Raw genomic sequence first — 24932 nt, forward strand, 5'->3', positions numbered from 1 at the left:
ACTACTTTGTCAGTGAAGGGCTTCTGCCTTCACTCCTTCATATCGTCCCAATCTCAGTTTAACTACTTCCTAATATATTTCAGACAAAACTAACCCAGACAGCTCAAACTGGAGAAATGAGAGGATTCATACAGGAAAAAATGGTAGCATGAGCTTCCCTAGTAATGGATCTGAAGGGACAGTGGCTTACAGTGATGACATGGAACTGTGTGCAGGATCCTTGGGTGCAGAGGACACCATGGAAAAGTAGCACAGCTCTTCATCCTGTCCAACATGCCCATGGGTTTTCCAAAGGAGTTTCTGCACATATAAGATGTTTTAGTGCAAGAGTAGCGTATGAATAAGTACTAAACAGGTTTAGAGAAGGAGACATGCTACAACTGCATGGCCACATGTAGAAAATTCCCTTAGAATGACATGGTTGGCATTGGAAGCTGCCTCCCTTATGTTTATCTGCATAGGGTTAGCTTTTTGATTTTAGCATCCCAAAGAAAAGTTCCCAAGTGGATTCGGCACATCCTGCATGGCAACCTGCTGTACTTGTATGATTTGGGAATGTCATTTCCAATCCTCATAACTGCCCCACAGTAGGATCATGGAATCACAGAATGGCTTAGGTTGGAAGGGACCTTAAAGACCATCTAGCTCCAACATCCCTGCCTTGGGTAGTGTGTTAGTGGGCACCCAGAAGATCCCAGAAAATCCAGGCTGCCCAGGATCCCATCCAACCTGGCCTTGAATAGTTGTGTGGCCTCTCCACTTACTTACTGTAGTGCTTTGACCACTGTGGTTCCCACATGGCAAAAAAATTCTTACAAGCCTTCCCAATTGAGCAGACTACATGAGTGAACAGAAAACAAAACTTTCTCTAGAGGTACCAGGACACAACTGAGAAAGAGTGATCAGAGAGCAGACAAGCTTTACTTGAACAAGTGAAACAGCATTTAAACTGAGAACAAAAGAGAGAAGAGCAAGACTTAGAGCCTCTCATTTATTAGCAAGGACCAGATGCTGTTAGGAGAGTGAGTGCCGCCTACTGGCATGCATAGGGCTCACCCAGCCAGGACTCATGGCTCCTGCTTGTGGCCTTGCCACCAGCTTTGTATTTGACCCCAGAAAGGCAATCAGAAATTCATTTTCTAAAGTAATGTTCCATGGGAATTGGGCACATGACTGCTCCCACTGCATCTCAAACTTCCTTTTCTTTGCTGCATCCCTCCTTTGAATGAGTATATGTAGACCTACCTACCTGGTAAAGCTGCCACAAGGTTAATTTAATGTTTGTAAAATAATTTGATCTTGGGGTAGAGGATGCTGTGTAAACGCAATATGTTCCCATTAAGAAGATACAGGGAGAAGACTCTGGTAAGGCCACAGGAGAACTGTGTGTCTTTGTGCAGAAAAGTGTAAGGCAATCAGGTGAGGTGGAGTGCTTTCTAATGATGAAAATCAGTGAAACGGGTAGACTGTTGCAAATGAGCAGAATATTAAAATATTCTGCCACACACACGTATATATATATATATTTATACATATATATATATGCATATATATATATATATTGAAACACATAAATATATATATATACACTTAACTTTCCTGTTTCTCTTCCTTGTCTTAATGAGCAAAGACGACTGGATGCCTAAACATAGCCTTCTTGAGCTCCCTGACTGAGGAGGGCTGTGCTCCACCCTTCTCCCTCTTTTCTCTCCTCATTATCAAGGTTTTTCTTTCCATATCACAGCGAACTCTCCTTTGCCTTTCTAGCACCTGCACAGTCTCGTAGTAAGCCGCAATGCACTTATTCAATCCTACCTTAAATGTCCTGTCTTTTATCTCCCAAGCTCACTATCTGGATAAGGTAGTGAAAGGTATGCTCTTCCTTCCTATTTTTCCTATTGTCTTTGTGGTTTTCTTTTTTTTTTTAATGCACCGTGAACATGCTGTGTTGAGGTTGCATCTCTTCCTCATTGTCACCAAAATGCTCCCTAATGTCTGGAAGGGTGAACTTTCCAGTCATTTAGGTAGGAAGTACCTTCGTAAGTGCTGTGATCCTGTGTTAACATCATATCAGTGTTCCTACCCTTCCCCTTGTCCCTGCCGTCCCCTCCAAACCATCTCTCATCCTCATCCCTACTTACCCAGGTAAGGCAAGTCAGGAGGAAACAAATACATCAGGAGCCCTGTACAGTGATGTGTTGTAATCAATTGTCTATGATCCATTTTGTAACAAGCAGGTGAGTGTGCTTTCTGTGTGGAGTCTTTGTATTTTTGAGCCATGACTGCCAAGTCTTTCATGGGAACTTTGAATCATTTTAAATATATATGTATATATGAAAATACAAAATGTTATGGACTCAAAACCTATGGATACACAAATTAACAAGTTCTATTCAAATTAGTGATGCTCCAGCAATACACCCCATAAAGAAATCCTACCCTATGTTGCTATTTCTGACAAATAATGCAAGTTTAGGACCCAGGTCTCATATGCAGAGATATGGTACTGAACTGATATGGAGCAGACGTACTGAGATCTTCTCCATTAATCAGAACAACAAGGTGTATTAGTGTAGAATTTTAAAATAAAAGTAGATCCACTTAGCTTCCAAACAATATTGAAGTAGTACACGTCTAGTGAATGCAACAGTCTGACAGTAAATGTGATTGGGTTGGACACCAATATCCTTCTACATGGCTGATTTGACACTAACAGCAACACAGTGCTGACACCACACAGCATCGTATGTTTGCTGGTTAAACAAACCAAAAAAATCAGGTTGAACAAATCAGTTTCTTCCATAGCGTTACTCTCCTTTTCAGGTTGTGAGCAATCAGGAGTAGCAGCTGGGAGAAGCTGATGAAGAAGGACAGATATGCCAAAATATTTGTCCGGTGAACAGTTAAAATAAGATCTGCTGTGTAAGGCTCTGGTTGTGAGACAAGCAACATGGTTGTCCTACTGAGTTCACTTCTCCGGATGAATTTACAGTCTAATGTTTCATGTTCTCATTGTGGCTTTAAAGAAGCTGCAGGTACAATTGTAACCAGGGAAAAACTTTGAGCAGATAAATATTAATAATAGGGGAATGTCCAAGGTTTAATTAATGAGAATTTTGTCTTCAGTCTAATGCATGGCAAACAGCAGTTTTCCTTGAACCACTGTTTATAGATCAGTGGATCATTCAGTGGTAGTTTTTTCTCATTGCTTAGCATCAGTTAAACGTTCTCAACTTGACCTTAAACCAGGAGAAAAACAACATTCCCCTTCTTAGATCAAGGATAGAGGGGCACTTTCTGTACTCCTCTGGAGGAATGGTGACATTCACAGAGGGAGGAACAGGCTGGCACTAGGCAGTGTGAGCAGAACCTCCTGTTGATATTCCACATCTCAGTGTTTTGCGTTTCTAAACCCCGGGAGTTCTCCTTTTCATCTCAACTTGTATTGAAGAGGGCTGGGTCAAAAGCTGAGCACCAGGAGGATAGAACAGATGAGGAACCGGTCTGTAGAGATTATGCCCAGTGATCTTCTGTACTCATCAGCCCATTCAGTTGCTCAGTAAGTCTTGTGTAGCTGTCACTTGTCCCCTGGATAGCCTTTTAACTCACCTTTACACCCAAGAATAAAGACACATACTTAGTAAGTACTGCAAATGGGTAACAGCTTAGGCAACATGCTAAGAACAACAATCATATCTTACAGTACATGGCCTCTTTTGGAAAGATTAGCAACAGCTGAAACATTAAAAGTACATGCTTTTTACTTGGCTGACTTCACTGCGTGCATTTTTCAAAACTAAATTACTCATGCTCTTTTGGCTTTCTTAATTATTAACATCTTTTGGGTTGAAATCCCTTCCCAGTAATCCCTTGTTGTCAAGAGTGAGCCTGATTTACTGCTGGGTCTTTCCTACAGCTTTACAATAAACCAGTAAATCAGACAAGATAGAGAATTGTTTCTAAGTTGGAGGGCAAGTTTCAAGAGCAGACATCAGCAGGATTAAGCCAAGAAGCTGCAACTAGGACTGGAACAGAATGCTTCAGTCTAAGGCTTAATTAACACCAGTAATGCTTAAAATGAAAATAGGTACCTAATATTAAAGATGTGTGGTTTTAGAGAGAGCTCCTCCATCCAGAATCCCATTGGAACTGCCAAAACATCCATATATTTAATTTCTATTGCTGTTGATCCATTGTCACACTTAAGAGATAATCACGTTAATGCTATAGTGAGGTGGATAACAGCCAGTCTGAAAGGCAAAGATTCTGAACAGCCACCTCTTGTCTGAATTCAGGGATGACTGCAGGGTCACTTTTTGTTCTGAGTAGCAATGAGAACTCAAGCTCAGTTCCTCCATTTCTGCAGCTGGAAACAACGGGAGCTCTGTCAAGTCACTTCTTATTCTTCATCTTTCAGGAGCCACCCGATGAAAGGTTTCTTGATCCCCACCAGCTTAGGAGCTGAGTGTTTTTCAAGACACTTTACTGGGTTTTCATAATCTGCAGAGATCCCGTGATGTTTCACTCATCCCCTTCAGTTCTACAGAACTTGGAATCATAAAATCATTAAGGTTGGAGAAGACCTCCAAGATTATCTATGCCAACCATAAACTCCTAGTCCAAATCCTCCAGATACCTTTCTGAGGTTTGTTCTCTCAAGGTGCAGGTGTCTGCATCTTCACATGTTCCATTCAGCCAGATCCCACTCATTTCAGAGACACTAAACTTTTGAGACTCACTAGAACATCCATTAAGAGCCCCTTCTTACTGATGAGAGAGTACTGACAAAAGTAATAACGACTGCTGTCTATCAACACTTTAAGATCAGAAGTGGGAAAGTCTAATATCGTTTAAGTCCAATTTCAAGCGGCAGTGAGCCTTAACATGAAAAAAAAAAATAAATGCCATTAAACATTTTTCATAATTGTACTAATTAAAGAAAGCCTTAACTGTACAGTTCATTAAGAGCAGACTGCTTTACCACCAATCTTAATCTTAGAAGCGGCACCATCATTTCTTACTGTCTCTTTTGNCTTTTGACACGTTTTTCTTGGCTAGTTCAAAATCCGTCCACTTTTTGTAATGCTTCCCTGCTCTGTTATTTTCTCTTGCATGGCAGACCTGACACCTTTGTGAATGTCTCACAGTATCAGCATTGCTTTCATGTACTTCAGTTAGGAAGTCACGTAAAAAGCTTCTTCCCCCTCGGAAAGCCCTATTCATGTATTTAATTATCTCAGACACCCAAACAGAGCTAACAGACACAAACAGGAGTACTGGATCATTAGTGATGAGAAATCAGAGTTGTGAGATTATCGTAGAATCACAGAATCATTTGAGTTGGAAGGGACCTTCAAAGGTCATCTTGTCCAACTCCCCTCCACGGTGCTGTAAATCTGGGAAGGTTGAGCCACCCTGCTGTGTTGATGTTCAGAAGCACTTTGGAGATGCAATGATCTTTTTCCTTTATTACCCAGCACGGGTGAAATGGATCAACTTAATTCGTGTCACCTTTTCTACTACTGCTTTGAAGAGCACTGTCTGTGGGATGTGGAATATTGTATGTTCGACTTCCATTGTGGTAGTGATGGTCAAGTTTGTATTCAGAAGAACTGTTCAGAAATAGTAATACTTTCTAAGTCCATTCTGTTAGACACGTTGACCTGCATGTTGATATTAATTTCTAACTTGCTGACTCCAGGAGTCCTCTGACAGCACTGTTAAATTGTGTTGTTTTCTATTAGTGATTTCCTTTGTCATTACTTAGGAAAACTGTTCTCCTACCATACTACCATCTAGGACAGGTACAAGTTTTAGTCTTCACAGCTCTGATTTTGCTGTAACTTTTGTATTCATGGACCTGAGGTTATTTCATTGGGAAATAGCTATCTATCTCTGACTCCTTGGAAGAGATTTTTCTCATTAGGAACTGAATTTGTCTCTCTTACTGATGGCAAGAGGCAAACTCACTCTCTAGACTGGGAAGATGGCATGGCAGTGAGTAATGGCCTTACAGAGGGAGTTATCCCACAGTACGTACCTGCAGCTTGTATCTCAGCTAGCAACTCTAGGTTCCCTTAACAGTCAAGGAGGAGAGTGGACACTTTGTGAAGACATTATCTTACGGGATGCTCTCTTCTTTCTTTCCTCGCCTTAATGATGTTTTCCTTCCGTTTGCCTTCTGACATGATTGACTTAATTTCTCTGACTCCAGTTGAAGAAGTTCATTGGGAAATCATGGAACTGCATTCAAACAGGCCCAAACCCATCTCACACATGGACAAGGGCAACCCCATTGCATTGAATTATACATATATATATCAGTGAGGCTTCTTTGCCTTAATCATCCCACTGGGAGGTTATTCCAAAACTTTATTCCTTTGATCCTGACAAATGTGGTTGGCTTTTTTTTCCCCTAATTTCTAATTTCCAGTAAGAAATTATTTATGTTTGGTTTAGGTCCATTTGTTCTTATACCAACATTATTCTCTCTAGCTTAAGTGCTCACTGTTTATCTGTTTCATGAATTTGTGGAAAACAACCATAATCTTTTCATCCTTTGCTATTCTAGAGTGCACAAATCGAATTCATTTCCTCAGAGGAAGGAGGTGCCTCCATACTAATTATATCAGACTTTTTCTTCCACTCCACAACCTCCCATCCCTAAGTGGAAAGTGAGAAAGGGGAGGACATTCAGTAGTCCATCATTTACTCCTCATTTATACAGCTATATATTTTTTACCAGTACCTGCTGGACACTCGTCACACGAGAGATATCTGAAGATAAAGCTTTTGGGTTTTCATTCAGTCTCACAAGAAGCAATCAGTACAGTATTTTTTTGTCTAATAAAGTTAGATTGGGTGTTAAGGAATATAGGTTAGTGGGCAGCATTGGTGATAGTGGGACAGTCAGACTAGATGATCTTTGTGCTCTTTTCCAACTTTAATAATTCTGCGATTCTATGATTCTTTCTTTTGATATCTTCCTTCTGAAAATTAAGCAGTGCAAAATATGCTTAAAAGAAATGAATTTTCATCATAGCCGTGACTTAAACAATTTCCAGCACTCATATCTACTCCTGTATGGCATAAGACTGAGCTCACAATTCTATTGTATTTAGCTCTGGGAAAGAATTTCTGAAACCCATTTTCTTCCTACTTTGAAGACTAAACCTTACTTGCTGGGTTAAAAGTCGAGTGCTGTCCAGCCTTTCTCCTCTCATACTTCTAGAGTGGTCTCTTCAAGTTCTCATCACTCAGTCCTCTTAGATTTCTCACTTCACTCCTGCTCAAGACAACACTGCCAGCCCTTTTCAAGGAGTGTCCTGCTTGGTCTCTGCAGTGGCAAAATAGATAGAAAAGAATTCTTAGGAATAGCTTATGAAGAGTCCAACTGATGCAGCAGAGCAGTAGATCACAAAGTGCTCAATGGCGATGCAATATTGTCACTGAAGAATTGATCTGCCAACTACTGAAGTGATGCAGAACACACAGAAAGTGATTTCATCAGCTTTCTCCAGAGGCATTTTGTCTGGACACATTTAATCTGATTTATAAAGAGAGGGAAAATGGCATATCCCAACTGACAGGATGGGCCTATGCAAATAGAATTTATCTGCTCCAATGTGAGATTGCCTACCTACCTAAGAAACTTTAGAAAGTCCTTTTAACAAGTAATGAGAGTCTTCCTCTTATTACCCAAAGCAGCTGAATGCTTGCAGCTTGTACTGAAAGGGAGTAAAGGGAACCAACTAAGAAATTAGCTCTAGCATGGAAAAAAAATCACATCAGGTGCTTAAAAGTTTGGCACTGTTGTAGTAACAGAAGTATTAAAGTGGAGAACTTCCAGTTTCTGTGGTTATCAGTAGCTCAGCTGTAGTATATAAATACTAATTTAATGTATTCATAATGAAGCACAAGCATGCTCACACACACACATACGAGTTGTGTGCCCCACCTCACGCATATACAGAACACATTTCAAAAGGTTTGGAATCCTTCAGATATCTTTGTAAATGCAAAATGTTTGAAGGACTTTTCCCTCCCCACTTTGTTCCTTATTCCACTTGCCCCTTGTTAACCTGCAACCCGTTAGAAAAGCTGATTTAGCGAAGATGTAAACATTTTGTTAGTGAAGAGGCATTTCCATGCTGTATATGCCCAGTGTGGGACACTCAGGCATTTCCTCAGGCTGCCTCCCATTAGCAGAGTGATGGGGTTGACTGAGCGTTACCACAATGCACACCTTTCAGTGATCTTCACCACCGTGTCCTTTGGGACAGGATACGTGCATCACTTGTGCAGTTCCACAGGCAAGCCCATCTTGCAAAGCTGAGGGCTTGAAGGAACTTAAACTACGTGAAGGGATTTCACAACACATGTATGAGCAGAGAGGGCTTTAAAACAGAGCTCAGGAGGCCTCAGTTGTGTTGCTACTTTAATCAGTCCTGCTGGGTGACCTCGACAGTCACTTCAGTGCTTCACTTCCCTAATCTGTAAAATGCAGCTAGCGTTTCTGGCTGCTACTCACAAAAGATATTTGAGCTCTGCAGGTGAAAAGCCCCCAGAACTGTGTAGGCTAAGCAGCCTCCCACACATGGCTGCTTACTGGGGAAATTACTCTGCTATTTCCCCCCTCCCCCCAAAAAATAAAGGATGGAAATCTCAGCAGGTGGCCATCAGATGCAAAAATCAAACCCTAGTGAGCAGGCAGGAAGCATAGGGCTCACCCCCCGCCCCAAGTTTAATCACCTGTAATAGGAACATCTGCCTCAGCTGGAGTCTCTTTTTAGTCAGCAGAGATAAACAGGCATTTCCAGAGCATCTTTCAGTGTAGGGACCAAACCTGCATGAGGGGCTTTCACCACAGTGAAAGTTCCTCTGCTGCTGAGCTGTAGGGCAATTATAACGGGGTAAGAGGAACCCCTCGCAGAATTACTATAATAGAGAAATTGTGTGTTCTCCAAACATTTGCTAATGTAGAAAGTACCTTTCTTTTCATTCTAGTTTTAAACATGATCTTAATCTGGCTAAAAACTGTTTTATCATGCAAAGTATTAGGTACTTTAACCCTACATGTAACTCAGGTAACCCTAAATCTTGGCCTTATAAAGCAAAAGCTTTGAGATACTCAGGTGGAAGGGTGGTTTTTGCTAACAACAGAGCAGGAAAATAACAGTGTGTCCCCAAATTCACTATTCCATCAATGCCATGGGTGAGGCTGTGCACTGGGGGGCCAGTGTGGGCTCACTCTGACTATAAACTGAGACAATGGGAAGATATCAAGTGGGAGTGGAGAACTGAGCCAAAAGCAAAGGGAAATGGCTGTTTACCAGCCCTTTTCCAGGCTGCATTTCCCTTCCTTTGTGGTGTGTCTGAACATGTGGCTGTTTGCCTTGCAGAGGGATGCCCTGGCTTGTGCAATGGGAATGGCAGATGCACTCTGGACATGAACGGTTGGCACTGCGTCTGCCAGCTGGGCTGGAGAGGAGCGGGCTGTGATACGTCCATGGAGACGGCGTGCGGCGACGGGAAGGACAACGATGGAGGTAGGACCCGAGCGTGTGTGACGTGTCAGTGAGGTCTGCCAGGCTGGCTCAGCCAGAGTGGAGTCCAATCCAAACATTCAAATGCACTTGGGGTGCCAGGACCGAAGAGGAAGGCTTATTTACCTGCAGATCAAGTCCATATGCTTGAGAGCCGGCAGAGGCTGTGCGCTCACCATGCTGCCCCACACAGCAATGTGGATCAGCAGTGACACAGTGGGACCATCTCAAACAGCACATGTCCCCAACTGCTCCAACTTTGGCCTCGCTGCCTGAGGTTTTCATCAGGGCTCCTCAGTAGGTCACTACTGTCTTGGGATGAACGTTTTGCAGTAACTGAGAGGCTCCAGTGACTGATCCCCATGCCCACAAGCCATCCAATCCCTCTCAAACCATGTTTTATTGATTACAGTTCCATATGCAGTGATGTCAGGCATGTGAATAATAGCCCTGTGTAATGCAAACTTAATATTCAGAGTTATCTCATTACAAAGGAAACCCTGGTGCCGTGTGAAGGTTTGAATTAGAGGGCAGGAGATGAGATATTAAATTTAAGGCATAAGGGAGGCCGCATAATTTGTTTTGTTGTCACTCAGCAAAAGGCTTTGTAAACCACAAGTCTGGACCAGGACCCAGACTGTGAAGCAGAGATCGTATTTTGCAAGTTTCTTTTTTATCATATTCACAAGAACAGTACAGTTAAAAAAAAATAAAATAAAAATAGGCAGCCAAGACTGTGATTATCTGCTTCACAGCAACTGGGATTTTGATTGAATATTTGAAATACTTCTGCACATCTGGCATGACAAACAGACTGAATTATCCCTTTGGAGAAGACAGAAAAAAACTGGAGAGCCATATAAAGAACATAACATACACAGAGAAACAAATGTTTCCCCCCGCCTCACATGAAACTGAGTATCGCCATACTCCCCTATGTACAGAATTCTCAAGGCAACGGTAAAGTTCACTATGTCAGATGCATAAAAATATGGTAAATAGATCTATGGGCAACCCTTGTTTCCCTGGAAAAAAAATAAGCAACAGAGTAATCCAGGCTAACAGACAGGGTAGACTACATCTGTATAACATCAAAGAGAGCGTGACCAAACTCAGGTTGGTGAAACGCGGTCTCCTCATATCTCCTGGTTCAAGGCGCTGACCTTGCAGTGGGGTTTGTGGTCTCACCAGCAGGTGTAGGAAAGACAAAAGGCATTGAGATGTTTACAAGTTAGTGCCCTTCAGCTGCTAATCTGCATTTGGTGGGCTTGTGTGAAACATGGGCATACACAGCTAGAGCAAAGCGACTAACAGGTTCTCACTTACTACCTTGCAACAGCTTATGCATGTGTCAGAGCCCATAAATGAGTGTTGATCTTGCTCTTGGTATGCTAAAAAAATCTCTTGTACGTGGACAGTGTACATTGCAGTTCACAGATAACCGTGTAACACACCGTGCTATTTCCTTTTATTCTGCTACTGCTGTTGCTGTCATCTGGAAAGTGGAAAAGAATCATAGAATCATAAAATGGCTTGGGTTGGAAGGAACCTCAAGGATCATCAAGCTCCAACCCCCCAGCCACAGGCAGGGCCACTAACCTCCACATTTAATACCAGACCAGGCCAAGACCAAGGGGATACATTCACCTTCTTGATCTGATCTATATAGATTTTTGTGGATCTTTTGTGGGTTGAAATCTAGAACTTCAGCTCCTGAGATCAGTAGTGGTGGGGAATTTCTGCTTTGAAGCCAGAGTTCCTTGTTCAGCACAGAGATTTGAATAGGTTTACCTGGAGTGGGGAAGGAAGGCTGATTCTGGGCCTGTGTCCCAGATCCCATACTGACCTCAGTATAGCAAGTGAGCTGGAGATATCTGTGGAACATAAATAATTTAGGTTGGAAGGGACCTCCAGCAGATATCTGTATCAAGTATCTGGCCAGAACAGGTCTACATGCTCAGGGCTGTGTCCAGTCAATTCTTGAACAACTCCAAGGATGGTGGTTCCACCTCTTTGGGCGGTCTGCCTCAGTATATATGATCACCTGCACCGTAGGCATTGCTCTCATAATAACTAATTAGAATTTTTCATGTTCCAACTTATGACTGCTGCCTCTTGTCATGACTCATCCTGGAGTATCTCATCTGGCTTTTAGCTTCTTTTCCACACAGCTTAGACCTCCTGAGCAGCACATATACATGTTTCACGTGTGATAGCTGTCTTTGGGTTTCTCAGCTATCCCAAGGCAATCCAGTGACAGCACACCACTGTGTTTTGGAAGTAGAATTGAGTCTGTATTCATTGCAAACACTTTGTCACCAAAGAGATCACATCTTGCACAACTGCAGTGTTTTCCAGAGAACAGAAAAGATGCAGGCTGTGCAGCCTCTTGTAAGAGCAGGCAGTGAGGGTATAAACACACTAAGAGGCTTTTCCCTTTTTGGAGGTACTGACAGTATCTCAGGTGACACTTGCTCTTGGCTGGAGTAGGGTGTTTTAGTTGGCTGTTCCCACAAGAGATTTCAGGGCTATTGCTGAACTTACCTTCGTATGCACATGCATGCAGGCATTGGAGATGGCAGATTTCATGCAGGTTTAGAAGTCAGACATCCAAGCTGGTCACCACGCATGCTACCAGTGGAGAGAAATAGGTCTACAGCATCATCTCCCTGAGTTGTTTCAGACATCACCTACTTTTGCTTGATGAACGCTGCCCTTCAAGTCATTTTCCACTAAAACCAGAGTCACTTGAGGGCAAAGAGCACAGTGGTTTTTCCGAAGAGCAATGTGAGGCCATTCGCATTAAGGGTCTTTTGCTCTGCCTGAGCTCATCGGAAGCCAGTCCCGCGTTGTGATATCGTGTGTCTGCTAATCAGGATCCCTGCAGCAGGAAATACCTCAGGATAATAGGAGCTGAAGTCAGAATCTTTTTCATCACTTCCCAGCCTAATCATACCTCGAGGGAGATGGGTACCAAATTACAGGGCGTGCTGGCCTCTTAAATCTGGAGGCTGTTCAGATAAACAATAACAAGTGAAGCAGAAGTCGCTCAGAGAGAAACTCCATGAAATGTAATTTCTGGTCAGGTTAAAGCAAGGTGTCTGGGAGAGCACATCCCTCTCCACACTCAAGTGTCATTTGTCAAAGCTGACACTTAGGTTTCACACTCAGGCCTACTTTATTTACACTTCTAAACATGAAGTCCATCAGCTTGAAAGGAGTTGTGGCAAGTAACATCGAGCAGGCAATCATCCAGTACCAGTCAATGGAAAGCAGTGCTGCGCTTTAACCACCTGTGTAAAAGACTTGGTTTTTCAACATTTGACCTCAGAAGGTACTGCCTGTATTGTAACAAATAAGAGATGTTTCCTGAAGTTGGGCCCTGAAAGGTGCTTCTTGCCTCTCTTTGGCGGAAAATAGCCACTATTCTTGGCTGCTGGCTCTCAGTGGGTAGTCCTGAGAGCAGTGATCCTGAAGGTAAGCCCACATGGAGTGCACTGTCATGTACTTGTAGAGTAGAAAGTCTGAAGGTTTAAAAGACCGTGGATATTAACTCCTGTGACAAGTCAGGAAGTGGAATTAACGGCATTTGACTCGGTGTAGAGAGGCGGCCAATATTCTGTAGGATAAATATGGGCTCCATTGCACTTGTAGACTCCTCCATCAGGAACAGAGTATATTGAGCAACAGAGGGAAAGATGAGAGGCCATTATTCACTAACTGTAGATATATGAGCAGTAAAGCTATCTTAACCATCTTCGTTCCAGAGAAATCATCAGTGTGACTCCCTCTATACTCAGAGCATTGCCCAGTTCACAATTTCATTGTCTGGATATGCTCCAATGTCCTGAAACCATGAGAGTGAGACATTCACAAAGGTAGCTTTGCGTGAGGGCTTAGAGCCTAATGGTTCTCCCAAAGTGGATCTGACTGCATCCATCTTTTCTGGCTTCCAGAAACCTCCTGTTCTCTTCTGCAAGAAGTACAGTAGTGAGGTTTCTTATTCTTGATGACTACATGCAATGCATTCAGCTGAGCACAAACACAGAGTTCCAATGTACATGTGGCCCTGTTTGGCCGTAGCAGGTTCTGTTGCGTGTCCCACCAGGTGCTAAGAGCTCAATGGGGGAACAGCTCTTACACTTTCCTTACCTCCATCCTCCTAACAATTGTGTTCAAACCCAAGTCAGAGCAACACAGGCACTGCAGGTGGTATTTTTGCTTTTCTTTACTGCCTTGAGTAGTATAATAGTAGTAGCTATTGCTGCCACTCTCATTTCAGGAACTGTGTAATTCTGCCATAGCCACACTTGAACCACCAGGAATGAGTTCCTTGATATGTCTCAAATCTATTTGTTTTACAGCATCGCAGTCCATTCATGTAACTCTTCAGAGTAATGCTTCATGCCTTGCTTGACCCACACGAGGATCAGGTTGTGCTTGTCTTAAGGTGGAGACTTGCATAATGCTTTAGGATGGCAACTTTTCAAATCTTTTGGCAAGAGAAATTTTGGCGCTCCTCGTTGGCCTTCTTAACACCCATGTGCCCACCATCTGTCCTGCACATGCCAAATAATGTGTTAGAGAGCTGGCAGGAGCCTGCACTGCTCCCTGCCAGTGTTTAGGGTTACACCTGAAGGCAGTGGCAGGGTTATAGAGGGAACTGGATGGCATCCAAGAGAACCTCAGAACAAATCTCTATGTAAATGCATGAGCTGCAGACAAGGTGATGGGATGCTTTCAGGTTTCTTTTTTTCTTTTGCACACTGTTATGAACCTTTACTTCATGCCGGAGAGGCTTTTATAGCACAAGAAGATTGTCTCCTGGGCATGCTACGGGAGCTGTCTGCTTCCTCGAAACCATAAAAAATGATGCATTAATGTGCGAGCTACATTTACAGAGGGAAGTGTTGAGATCTGAACGCACCTGGGAAAACAGCCATGGTAAATTAGCATTTACCATCACTGATAGATCCAGTCAAACAACAGGGTCATCTTGGAGGAGCCGCAGGGCACTTCTAAAAAGATGAGAAGGAGATTGACTAGTTGGTATCACCTACCTTCTCTTCCTGTATTTTATGATGACTGTTAATCAACCTTTCCTGAAATAAGGGAACAACATGACATGTTCACATTTGCGGGTTTCAGCAGCTCGCTGATCCTCTATTGGATGGTAACACTCGTGTAGCACCTGCTGCTGGCTGTTAGCACTGAGGCTGTCAGGAGAGCGGTGTGAAGCTGGGCACTGCAGCATCCAGAAGCACATAGTGCTGTTAGCAAGGATGATGTGCTGTGAAGTGAGTGTCTAGCAGTGGCTGTGGTTTGCCTTGGCAGCTTGGGCTGTTCCTACTCCTTATAACTGTTCCGTAACGGAATTCTTTTGGTTAATAGATTGAGAAACACTGAAAATGACCACTTTTCCTAAATAAATGTTTCGTTTTCTGCTGAGGCGAAGCAAATTGCAGATGGGAAGGAAGCACTGCTGGTATACAAGATGTAACAAAAGCTGATGTGAACTGTTTTCAGAAAAGACAGGCTTGAACATGCATATTGCAAGGCCCTTCTGCAATAAACTTAGAAGAGCGTGGGCACCCATTCTGAAAGAAGCTCAAAGAAGCTCTGCCAGACCTGCTTTAGCACTTGAAGCAAACTCTTGCATCCCCTTTGGGGCAGACATTCCCCTTAGAAACCTCAGGGTTTGCTCTTAAGTGTGTCAGGTCACGTACTGTCATGGGTGCACAGAATGCATGGCTGCTTTCCTTGTGATGGGGACTGGAAAACCATGCCTGTATCTGAGTGATCTGAGGCTATTTTCCAAGGTGTGCCAAGGTGATTTCTTGAACTGCTGTGGAATCAGTCAGCAGAATATGTTAGGATGACCCTTTCAGCATTAGCTTAACGCTTACAGCCCTTTTAAGAAATGCACCTTGGTGCAAAGAGATCTGAGCTAAGAGTATCTTATCTACTGAGAGTGTGAACCCATTGCTCATCCACTTTTTTCCTAAGCTCAGGGCCCCTCTTTCTCAGAGGTATGCTGGTTCCTGAAGGACTCAGCTTCAGGTACAGCATTTCTTGGCTATCGATCACATTAAGCAACCTCTGCTTTCTGCAGCATCTGAAAGCCAGTCCCTTCTGCGTGAAAGGGCTCTCACATGCCTTCAGCATCTGATGAAATTTCACTCCAAACATAAATTGCTTGGTTTCTGTGATGCTTTTGGAGCTGTATCAGGGAGGGGGGGGGGGGGGGGTGAGGAAAAGGCTGTGCCCCAGAGAGTGATGGGCATGGAACAGGCTGCCCAGGGCAGTGGGCACAGCCCTGAGCTGATGGAGCTCAGGGAGCATTGCGACACCACTCTCAGACCTTGTATTTGGGTTTGGGTGGTGCTGTGTGTGGCCAGGCAGGGGTTGGACTCAGTGATCCTTGTGGGTCTCTTCCAATTCAGGATATGCTGTGATTCTGTGATTCCAGTGCAGTGGGTAACTCCTCTTGCTAAAAGTCCGTCTACAGAAGGGAAATCCCATGAAGCCAGCTGCAGTAACACAGCAGTGGTGATCTGGGAGATTCTGTAAACTTGTAGACTCTAACCACATTATTATAGTCCTGGTTTATGGTCAGCTAGTAGTGATTATCATATGTTTCCTGTCATTTCCTCCTCCTGCTCCATTCCCTTCTGTTTTGTTTTGTTTCAGATGTTCTTTAAACAAGAACATAGTGCTGGATTAGAATGGACTTTCTGCATTATTCTTCTGTTTTCTGTAGTGCCTGGCACAGCAGGGCTCTTTTTCTGCACTAAAGCCCAAGGAGTGCTGCAATACAAATACATGATTGCTGTTACATATGACTATACGATTTTGAACCTGCAAATATTAGGGAAAGATGTTAGGGCAATTCCTTTCCCAGGGAGCCAGCAATCTAATTTATTTAGGATTCAGCCAGTGAGAACCTTACTCAAGCAAAATCAAAACAGAGGAGGTAGAATAGAAGGAGCTAAGAGAACAGAAATATCTAACGTGATCACAGGGACATTGCTATTGTTCCTCACATTTGTTTTGTATTTCCTACTCCTTTCTCACAGTAAACCAAAAAGCTACACCTCTTTTGTTGAATGGGTAAAACTGTTCTCTGCAAAGCCCAAGAGGAAAAGTTATTAATTCCCCAGATCCACGAGAGGTAAATGAAGTATCAGTCCTCAGCTCAGGGCAGAACATCATTACTTTTGTAAGCTGCCCGGAACCCATGCATTCACAAGAACAATAACTTGTGTTTTCTGCAGAAATACTGAGACATTCCTTTAGCCTTTGTTTGGGGAGAGCTCAAGCTGATGCTGGAAGGGTAAAATTTGATTTGCTTAAGGGTGAGGATAGTACATTATGTTACCTCTACATCTGAATGCCTTAGTTTTAAACCCTCCCCATACAAACTCTCCTATTAATGCATCCAAAAGCATCACAGGGTAACACAGTGTGCTCATGAAAGGTGATACTGTTGTCTGGTGAATGATACAGGAAGAAGAATGAAAGGCAAGAACTGGATGAGGTGCAATCAGTGCATCTTATGCTTTCAGTGGTAGCGAAAATATTGCTGTAAGGCAATGTGTTTTCACTGTTCTTTTCTTCCTACTCCTGCTTCACCTATACAGCTTCTCCCTGAGTTCTTCCCACTGCAATCAGTGGCAAAAACTCTACTTGTCTTCAGCAGGAGCAATGCTTGAATTTGTCATGTGTGCTCCATGTACCAGCAGGTCTGTCCCTATGTGTGGCCTGCCTGTTCTATCCTGACACTTGACATGCAGCACCTGTCAGAGCCAGCTTAAACACATAGTAACACTCCCAGATGAAAGTTATTTGCATTCCGTTGTTGATGTTAGCATGACAGATTTTTGTTGCAGCATCCATAACTCTGTAGAAATGCTCCATTATTCAATCTCAGCGAGCTAAGGCGCTGCCCATTAAATCAGCCAACACAACTGTGGGGCCATGAAAAGTCACAGCTAATTTGAAATTTTATTAGCTCTCAGCTGATCTTGTTTACTGCAAAAGCAGTCTCTCAAAACCAGTCCTTTGCTTCCGTGTGCAATTCTGCTCCTGGAGGCTTTGCTGGCACTGCATGGTGGTGGTTGAGGGACTTGAAACCTGGACTCCTGTGGGATTTGTGAGCCAGCAAGTGTAGCAGCAGTCCATGGAGCACAGGGGTTGTGGCCCAAGGAAACTGTGGATGCCCCATCCCTGGAGGCATTCAAGGCCAGGCTGGATGTAGCTCTGGACAGCCTGGTCTGGTGGCTGGCGACCCTGCACATAGCAGGGGAGTTGAAACCAGATGATCATTGTAGTCCTTTTCAACCCAGGCCATTCTATGATTCATAACACATCTGGAACAGCTTCAGTTTGTTTGTCAGAGGTTTGGGTTTGGTTGTTTGGTGGGTTTTTTTTGGCTTGTATCCATCAACTGAATGTGTGGTGGATACCTAAGAGCATAAGGCGCTTTCCTCCAGTGCACCTGAGTCTTCCATCAGACACAGCCCTGACTCTCCACACCAACTCCAGCAGCTCCAGATCTTCAAAACTAATTGTTCTAGGTGGCTCACGAAACATCATGAAGGTTGTGGTATTCAGAAAGCGATGGGCCACATGCAATGTCTGAAAGCCACATCATTTTAGGTCATCTTATATTTGGCATCCAGGTATTTTTAGAAGACTGCCATGACACTGAGAAACTTGTGAAACTCATTCTGAATAAAGTCAGCATTCAGATCCATTGTCGAGATCTAACTTAGCTGCCCCAGTTGCTCTAGTCAGAATGTTTTAAAAGAAAGCCAGGATAGCAATGACTGAGAAAAACTGCTGAATACCAAACCTGGCCCCATCCTCTGCCGGCAGAAAGAAATTGATGTGAGCTACACACCGGTGGTAGGCAGTCAGAATGCATCCCTCTCTGTCTATGCACTCTGACTTTTAAGAATACAGGGCAAAAAGCTGCTATGGGGAAGATAAGAAAAGGAGGTGTTTGAGGACATGAGATGGAACAGCTGTCTGCAACACCAGTAAGAAACATGCTGAAAACATCTCAAAGATGTAGTGATTCGTTTTAGATGGAAATGCAAAAGAACACAAGATGGCTTAAAATCTGGCACAGTAACAGATCTCTGAATTCATTTGTTTAATGAATGTTATCTGTGGTTGGATCTGTTTCTAGAGGGGCTCCTTGGAATTGCCTGTTACATCCAGCCCCATTCAGCACTGTTGAGTGTAGTTTAAATCTTTCCTGATAAAATCTTCCTGTTACCATATGTCACCATATCATGCTTGATATGCTGATAAATACACACCCAAATCATTTTGATACAGAGTGATCTGACTCACATCACTACACCGTCAGAATCCAACAGAATGTGTCTTAAGGCAGCAGAATGCAAGGTAATACCCCTGGGAACAAAGCAAGCATGTGATCCTTATGGGCTGGGGGACACTTGAAAGGCAGTGGCTCAGAGAAGGATTTAGAGATCGTGGGAGATAATTCTCTCAACATGAGTTCTAAGCACAACACTGTTGCTAAAAGGCTACTGTAAACCTTAGCATTAGAAGAAAAATTACAACAATAACCAACACAAAAGTAGGGAATTGCTCTCTCTTCTCTACCCAGTATTGCTGCCTCAATTGTTTTGTGCCTAGTGTTAATGGCCCCAGGTGAAATCACTAAAAAATCTAAATCTGGCAGCTGGAAAATAAACAAGAACCTTAGTCTTGTTCAGCTGTTCAGAAGTGGGGTTGGAATAACTTGCTGCTCTGCGTGGCAAGACTTGCACATGGAAAAGGCATCTGATCCTGCAGTGCAGAAGGATATTGGTTACCTTGTGAAGGCAAAAAAAAAACCACGTTCGGCTGTGAGATATGAGAGTTAGACAAATTCAACCTTGAAATAAGATGCAGTTTCCTAGCAGTAATTAAACATCTGAATGGCTTACCGGAGGAAGCGGTGGACTCACTGTAATCAGATGTCTTTGAAATATGAGATATCTTTCTAAATAGAGAGGCTGGACAGAGACAGTAGCCCAAGCGTAAAAGGCCTTTATCCACCATCCCAAAGTATATTGGATGCTGACAGGCTTTAATCCAGTTCTGGGGGAAAAATGAGCAGCTTGTATATAGCAGTCTGACAAGCAGATCAGAGTAGCCTTTGTGACCCTAAAGCATATAAACTATTGCAAATGCTCTAGAAAGCACTTTCAGTCTTGCATTGGTATAATTCAACAATGCATTTCTTCTCTGGTCTGAGGTGCCATGGTCATATGGCTGAGGGAACCGGGATGGTTCAGTTTGGAAAGGAGGAGGCTTAGGGGAGCCCCTATTGATCTGATCACATCCTGGGTAACAACAGAACAAGAGGTAATGGTCTTAAGTTGTACCAGGGGAAGTACAGATTGGATATTAGGAAGCATTTCATCTCAGAAAGGGTGGTAATGCATTGGAGCAGGTGCCCAGGGAGATGTGGAGGTGGTGGAGTCACCCTCTCTGAAAAGGGTTGATGAGGGACTGAGGTACATGGTTAGTGGGCATGGTGGGATGGGCTGATGGTTGGACTAGATGATTTTAGAGGTCTTTTCTAAACTTAATGATTCTATGATTCTATATCGTGGCTATATGTAGTACAAGGGAGCTCCTGCTTTCAAAAGCCCATTGCTACTTGTTGTAAAACCATAGAATTGTTTGAGTTGGAAGGGACTTGTAAAGGCCATCTAGCCCAACTCCCCAGTGAGCAGGGACACCTACAGCTCCATCAGGTGCTCAGAGCCCTGTCCAGCCTGACCTTGGGTGTCTCCAAGGACAGGGCATCCACCATCTCTCCATGCAAGCTGTTCCAGCGACTCACTACCCCTCCTGTAAAAAACTTCTTCCTTCTAGTCAGTCTGAATCTCCCCTAATCTGCTTTAACTCTCACTGTTCTCTGTGCCTCCCAAAAATGGCCTCAGTTTTCCAACCTAACTAAAAGTATTGCCCTGAAAATGCTGTTGTACGAGTAGGTAAATTCCATTTCAGCTCTTGAGGGCTTGAGTGGATCTAAGGTGACAATAGCAAATCTCTGTGGTGTAATTACCTCCAGCTTACTGCATACAGGCTTGAAACACATTAATTGCTAAGCTCATCTGTAGGCGAGGCCTCATCACTGCCATCATACAAAACACTGTCCCGTGCATCTGTTCTTAAAATATTTCTCTACTTTTTTTTTCCTACAAAGGCAACAGTTGCTTTCTGTCTCGCAGATTCAGGTCCCCAAACACATTTCTGACATCTGAAATGAAGACAGTAATGAAGAGGTATGGGGCAGCTGGTTTGCCATCCTCTCACTACATTGTCTTCATAGTAGAGAACATTATTAACGTGGAGGAGATAATGACAACATTATATCTTCCTTGAAACTATAATCAGAGCAGTAACAGTTGGCTTGTTTTTGTTGGTTTTTTTTTTGCTTTTACATGTCTTTTTTTTGAGGGGGGGACGTAGCAGTGGATAAGCAAATTACATCTATGCAGGTCTCTGTTCTTGAACACTATCTCAGATTCCATCTGAGATTTGACCTTCCAGAATCCTCCTGGCCTAATCATCTGCAGCGAGTCGTTTTTTTGGGTTTTTTTTTTAATAGGCAAATAAAATGTAATTAGTTCTTTTTCATTATCACAAGTCATCAAGAGAGAAGGCAGATGGGTAGATTTTGTGCCCGAGCTGATAAATTTTTGTGGCAATTTTGTGAGGAGTTATAAAGATGTAGTGATATCAGAACAGACAGAGGTAAGGATAATGGATGGGGTTTTGGAAAGCACTTTTGCTAGTCTCCCATTATCGTTAATAGCAGGTGCAGAGCACTTGTAGAAATGGCTCGATGTGTGTGTGCTTGTGTGCATGGAGCGGATTTTTCTCCCACTTTGACCCACACGTAGGCCAGAAGCTCTGGGAGCACTCAACAGGCTTTCTTTCTGCTCTTCTTTGTGAGGGTGGCCACATGAGATGGCGTTGCAAGTGATGCTTTATGGCACTAAAATCTTCCAAGACAAGTATAACTCAACAGAATCCCAGTGCATGACATGTAAGCCATCATAAATACTGCAGAAATAATAATAGATCAGATTCTCATCCCATGTACATCGCAGTAAATTCAAAGTAGTACCGATAACAAAGGGTTTCTAATTCACACCAGTGTAACTGGGAGGAAACTCAAGCTCATAGTCTGTAATAATGACAGACAGGTTTGCCTTCCTTTACTGTTTCCTTGACACAGAAAATACAGTCACAGAATCATAGAATGACTTGGGTGGATGGACCTCAAAGATCTTCTAGTTCCAACCCCTTTGCTGTGGGCAGGGTTGACACCCCTAAATCAGACACTAGATCAGGTTGCCCACGGCCCATCTAGCACCTTCCAACTCCAAATCTCATCCCACTTCAGAAGGAACCTACCCTCTCAGGACAGTTTTGCTCTCAAAACACATTCATTTCTTACTGAAGTTGTCAGTAGGATGCTAGATATGAAGGGGGATTCCCTGATATATAGAGTATCCAGCTACTACACTGACACCAACCAAGCTTCTTTCTTGTATGTCCAATGATATTATTTTGTTATTTTTAATTCATTGTTGACAAAAATGCAGGATCTATATACTTAGAGTTTTGGGTTGTCTGGTTTTCTGTATCTGCATGAAATAACTGTGACAAATTCCAACAGAGACCAAACATTCCCAGATAAATCTCTGCCTTCTCATTACCTATCCAGAATCTCTAGTGGTTTGGATGTGTAGATCTCTTTATAGACATTGTAGATACCATGGCTTTCTCCACTACTGAGTCCTGCTGTAAGGACTGTTACCTTGGGTGTGATTTAGTTGTTCTGCTGTTTGTAAAGGGAATGGGAACAGTGTATGAAAGTCACTGATCCATGAACAGAAAGCAAAAGACAGCAGAAACCTTGGAAGGTCTGTGTAGTCATCTCAGTGACCAAAAGGGGAAATGGTGTATCTCAAAATCAACCTCAAATATGGTTTCTTTAAATCCTGATCTTATGTGTATGTATATGTTTTCTTGTGTACATACATGTTAATTTGAATTTATAGCAACATGGAATCATTAAGGTTGGAAAAGAACACTAAGATCATCCTGTTCAACTGTTGACTCATTTGATGCTCTTTTTAGAATCTGAAAGGAAAATGCATTGCTCTGTGCAAGTGTAAAGTTCTCGTATCCCTATGTGAGCATTATTAAGTGCTCTTGCACCCTGAAGTCTGCCACGTTCCGTGTTCCATTTGCTCTAAAATCTTCCTTATCCTTCTGCAGATGGACTGGTGGATTGCATGGACCCAGACTGCTGCTTGCAGCCCCTGTGCCATGTCAACGCACTGTGCCTGGGCTCCCCGGACCCCCTAGATATTATCCAGGAGACACAAGCACCCATCTCCCAGCAGAGCTTGCATTCGTTCTACGATCGGATCAAGTTCCTGATTGGCAAAGACAGCACTCACATCATCCCAGGAGACAATCCCTTCGAAGGAGGGTAAGTGAAGTTTGATTTTTCTTCAGTAACAGTGTGAGCCTCTTGGCCATGGTAAGATGTGAAATGACAAATTGCTTTGAGAAGGAACATTAGCAAGATGCAGAACACAGGAAAGGTCTCAGGGAAGTAGATCTGTGAAAAATGTCTAGGCTGATGTAATTCTGGTGGATGTCTCTTCATCTTCAATAGGACTCAGTGATCCTTATGGGACTTTTCCTACTCAGAATATTCTGATTCAAGATATTCTATGATACTATGGAAACTTACGCTATCCAGTAAGAAAGATGCTTCTCTCCCAGGAGTTACATGTCCTACCTTCTCTATTCTCAGAGTGAAAGCCATTTATTCTGCACTTTCCAGAAGTACTTAGTAAGTGTTCAGTAAACAGCAATGTCTACTACGTTAAACACAGATTTGACAGAGCCAACAGAGAGGGGAACTAACACAAACTTTAAAATCTATAGTATGGCCTCCAAAAGCCTGGAGAAAATCTAACAGTCCAGAGAGGGCTGTTAAAAGTGACTTCTGACATAAACCATCAAGTGGGATATACATTGATTTTAATACTGAGACATTCTTTTTCACTGCATTCCTCATCAAGAGATAGGAACTGCCAAATCATGTGTAGCTCAGGTCTCTGACTGCATTTCAGGCATTTGTTTAAAGACATTCCTGTCTTGTCAGGGGAGACAGTCCCTTTAAAACCATATGCCTGAAGCAGAACGCCACAATACATACCCTGGGGCATCAGTTTCTTAGATCATTCAGTGTCTGCTCCCAGTGCTGCCTTTCAGAAGTGGTGACCCTGAGCCACGAGGTGGTTCTCGATGCTTACATTTGAACTCCGCTTAATTCCACCCAGTCATTAACTGCTTACTGTCAGCTTTCCCATGCGCAGCAGTGAATAGCTTGGTTCTGAAGCTATACAATCCTCATGTTCCTGCTGGTAGTTATTTCAGTACTTGCATCTCAGCAGGCCCCTCAGGCCCTTTGGGTGTAACCAGATGCTCTTTGAAGAAGGGACATTGCCAGCATCCAGTGGGTACCACCTCCCACATATTGACACCTGCAGTGCTCTACAGCCTGTCCTCAGATGTGAACTGGCCTAATGTGATAGTCTCTCTAATTTTTCTTGCTGTCAAGCCCTTCATGAAAGCTAATGGCAATGATTCAGATTAAGGCCAAACAGTCATTCTGTAGCAAACAGTTTTCCTCTGCCAGCATTCTCAAGATTGCACGTTCTGGGCACTGAGCAGCCTGGGTTCTGAACTAAATGCTAGACCAGTGAATCCTCTGTTGTCAGTTGTTGTAATTTGTTGCTCTAAAATCAGGTCATGGAATACAAAATTGTTTGTACTCACAGTTTCATTTTCTGATATATTTAGGGTTGTAGCATCGGTTGAATTCACGTTTGGAAGTCTTTCTGCAGTGGACTGTGGCACCAGGGCCACATGTAACTGCCTTATTTGATAACTAGAGTATTTCAGCAGTATATATATTGAGTTTAACAAATTTTCCTGTACAGCTAAAGAATGCTAGAAGTCAACATGCATGCGTAATACCATTTTGCAGCTTCTCTTTAAAGGCTACTTGCATTCAGCAGCACACAGAGGTTAGGGGGAAAAATGAGAATTTCTCATTCTACATTGAATTTGCTTCTGGAAGCACCAGCAGAGAACCAAAACACTGTCATTAGGGCTGCATAAATTCCTATAAGAGATATGTGTGGATCATAGAACTAATAGTAGATCTCTGTGTAGGAAGGAATTACTTTCCATCTGTAAGCATCCAGCTAAGTGCTCAGGATTCAGGAGCACCCACAAGCAGAAATGTTTATCTGGCATATAGAT

General features: G+C 43.0%; 1 protein-coding gene across 16 annotated transcripts in view; it reads left to right on the top strand.

The window, feature by feature from the left end:
* TENM4 (teneurin transmembrane protein 4) overlaps window positions 1–24932 on the top strand; it is a 1512248-nt gene that overhangs the window by 1394757 nt on the left and 92559 nt on the right. For 12 of the 16 annotated variants that reach the window (XM_032442260.1, XM_032442267.1, XM_032442273.1 and 9 more), the window contains 3 exons: window positions 1845–1871; window positions 9402–9548; window positions 22866–23082. In XM_032442260.1, the coding sequence (XP_032298151.1) occupies window positions 1845–1871; window positions 9402–9548; window positions 22866–23082 (391 nt within the window). The remainder of the gene's footprint in view (window positions 1–1844; window positions 1872–9401; window positions 9549–22865; window positions 23083–24932) is intronic. The other 4 variants (XM_032442265.1, XM_032442266.1, XM_032442268.1 and 1 more) reach the window with 1 other exon arrangement.

Source organism: Coturnix japonica, chromosome 1 (genome assembly GCF_001577835.2).
Source record: "Coturnix japonica isolate 7356 chromosome 1, Coturnix japonica 2.1, whole genome shotgun sequence".
Classification (NCBI taxonomy): Eukaryota; Metazoa; Chordata; class Aves; order Galliformes; family Phasianidae; genus Coturnix; species Coturnix japonica.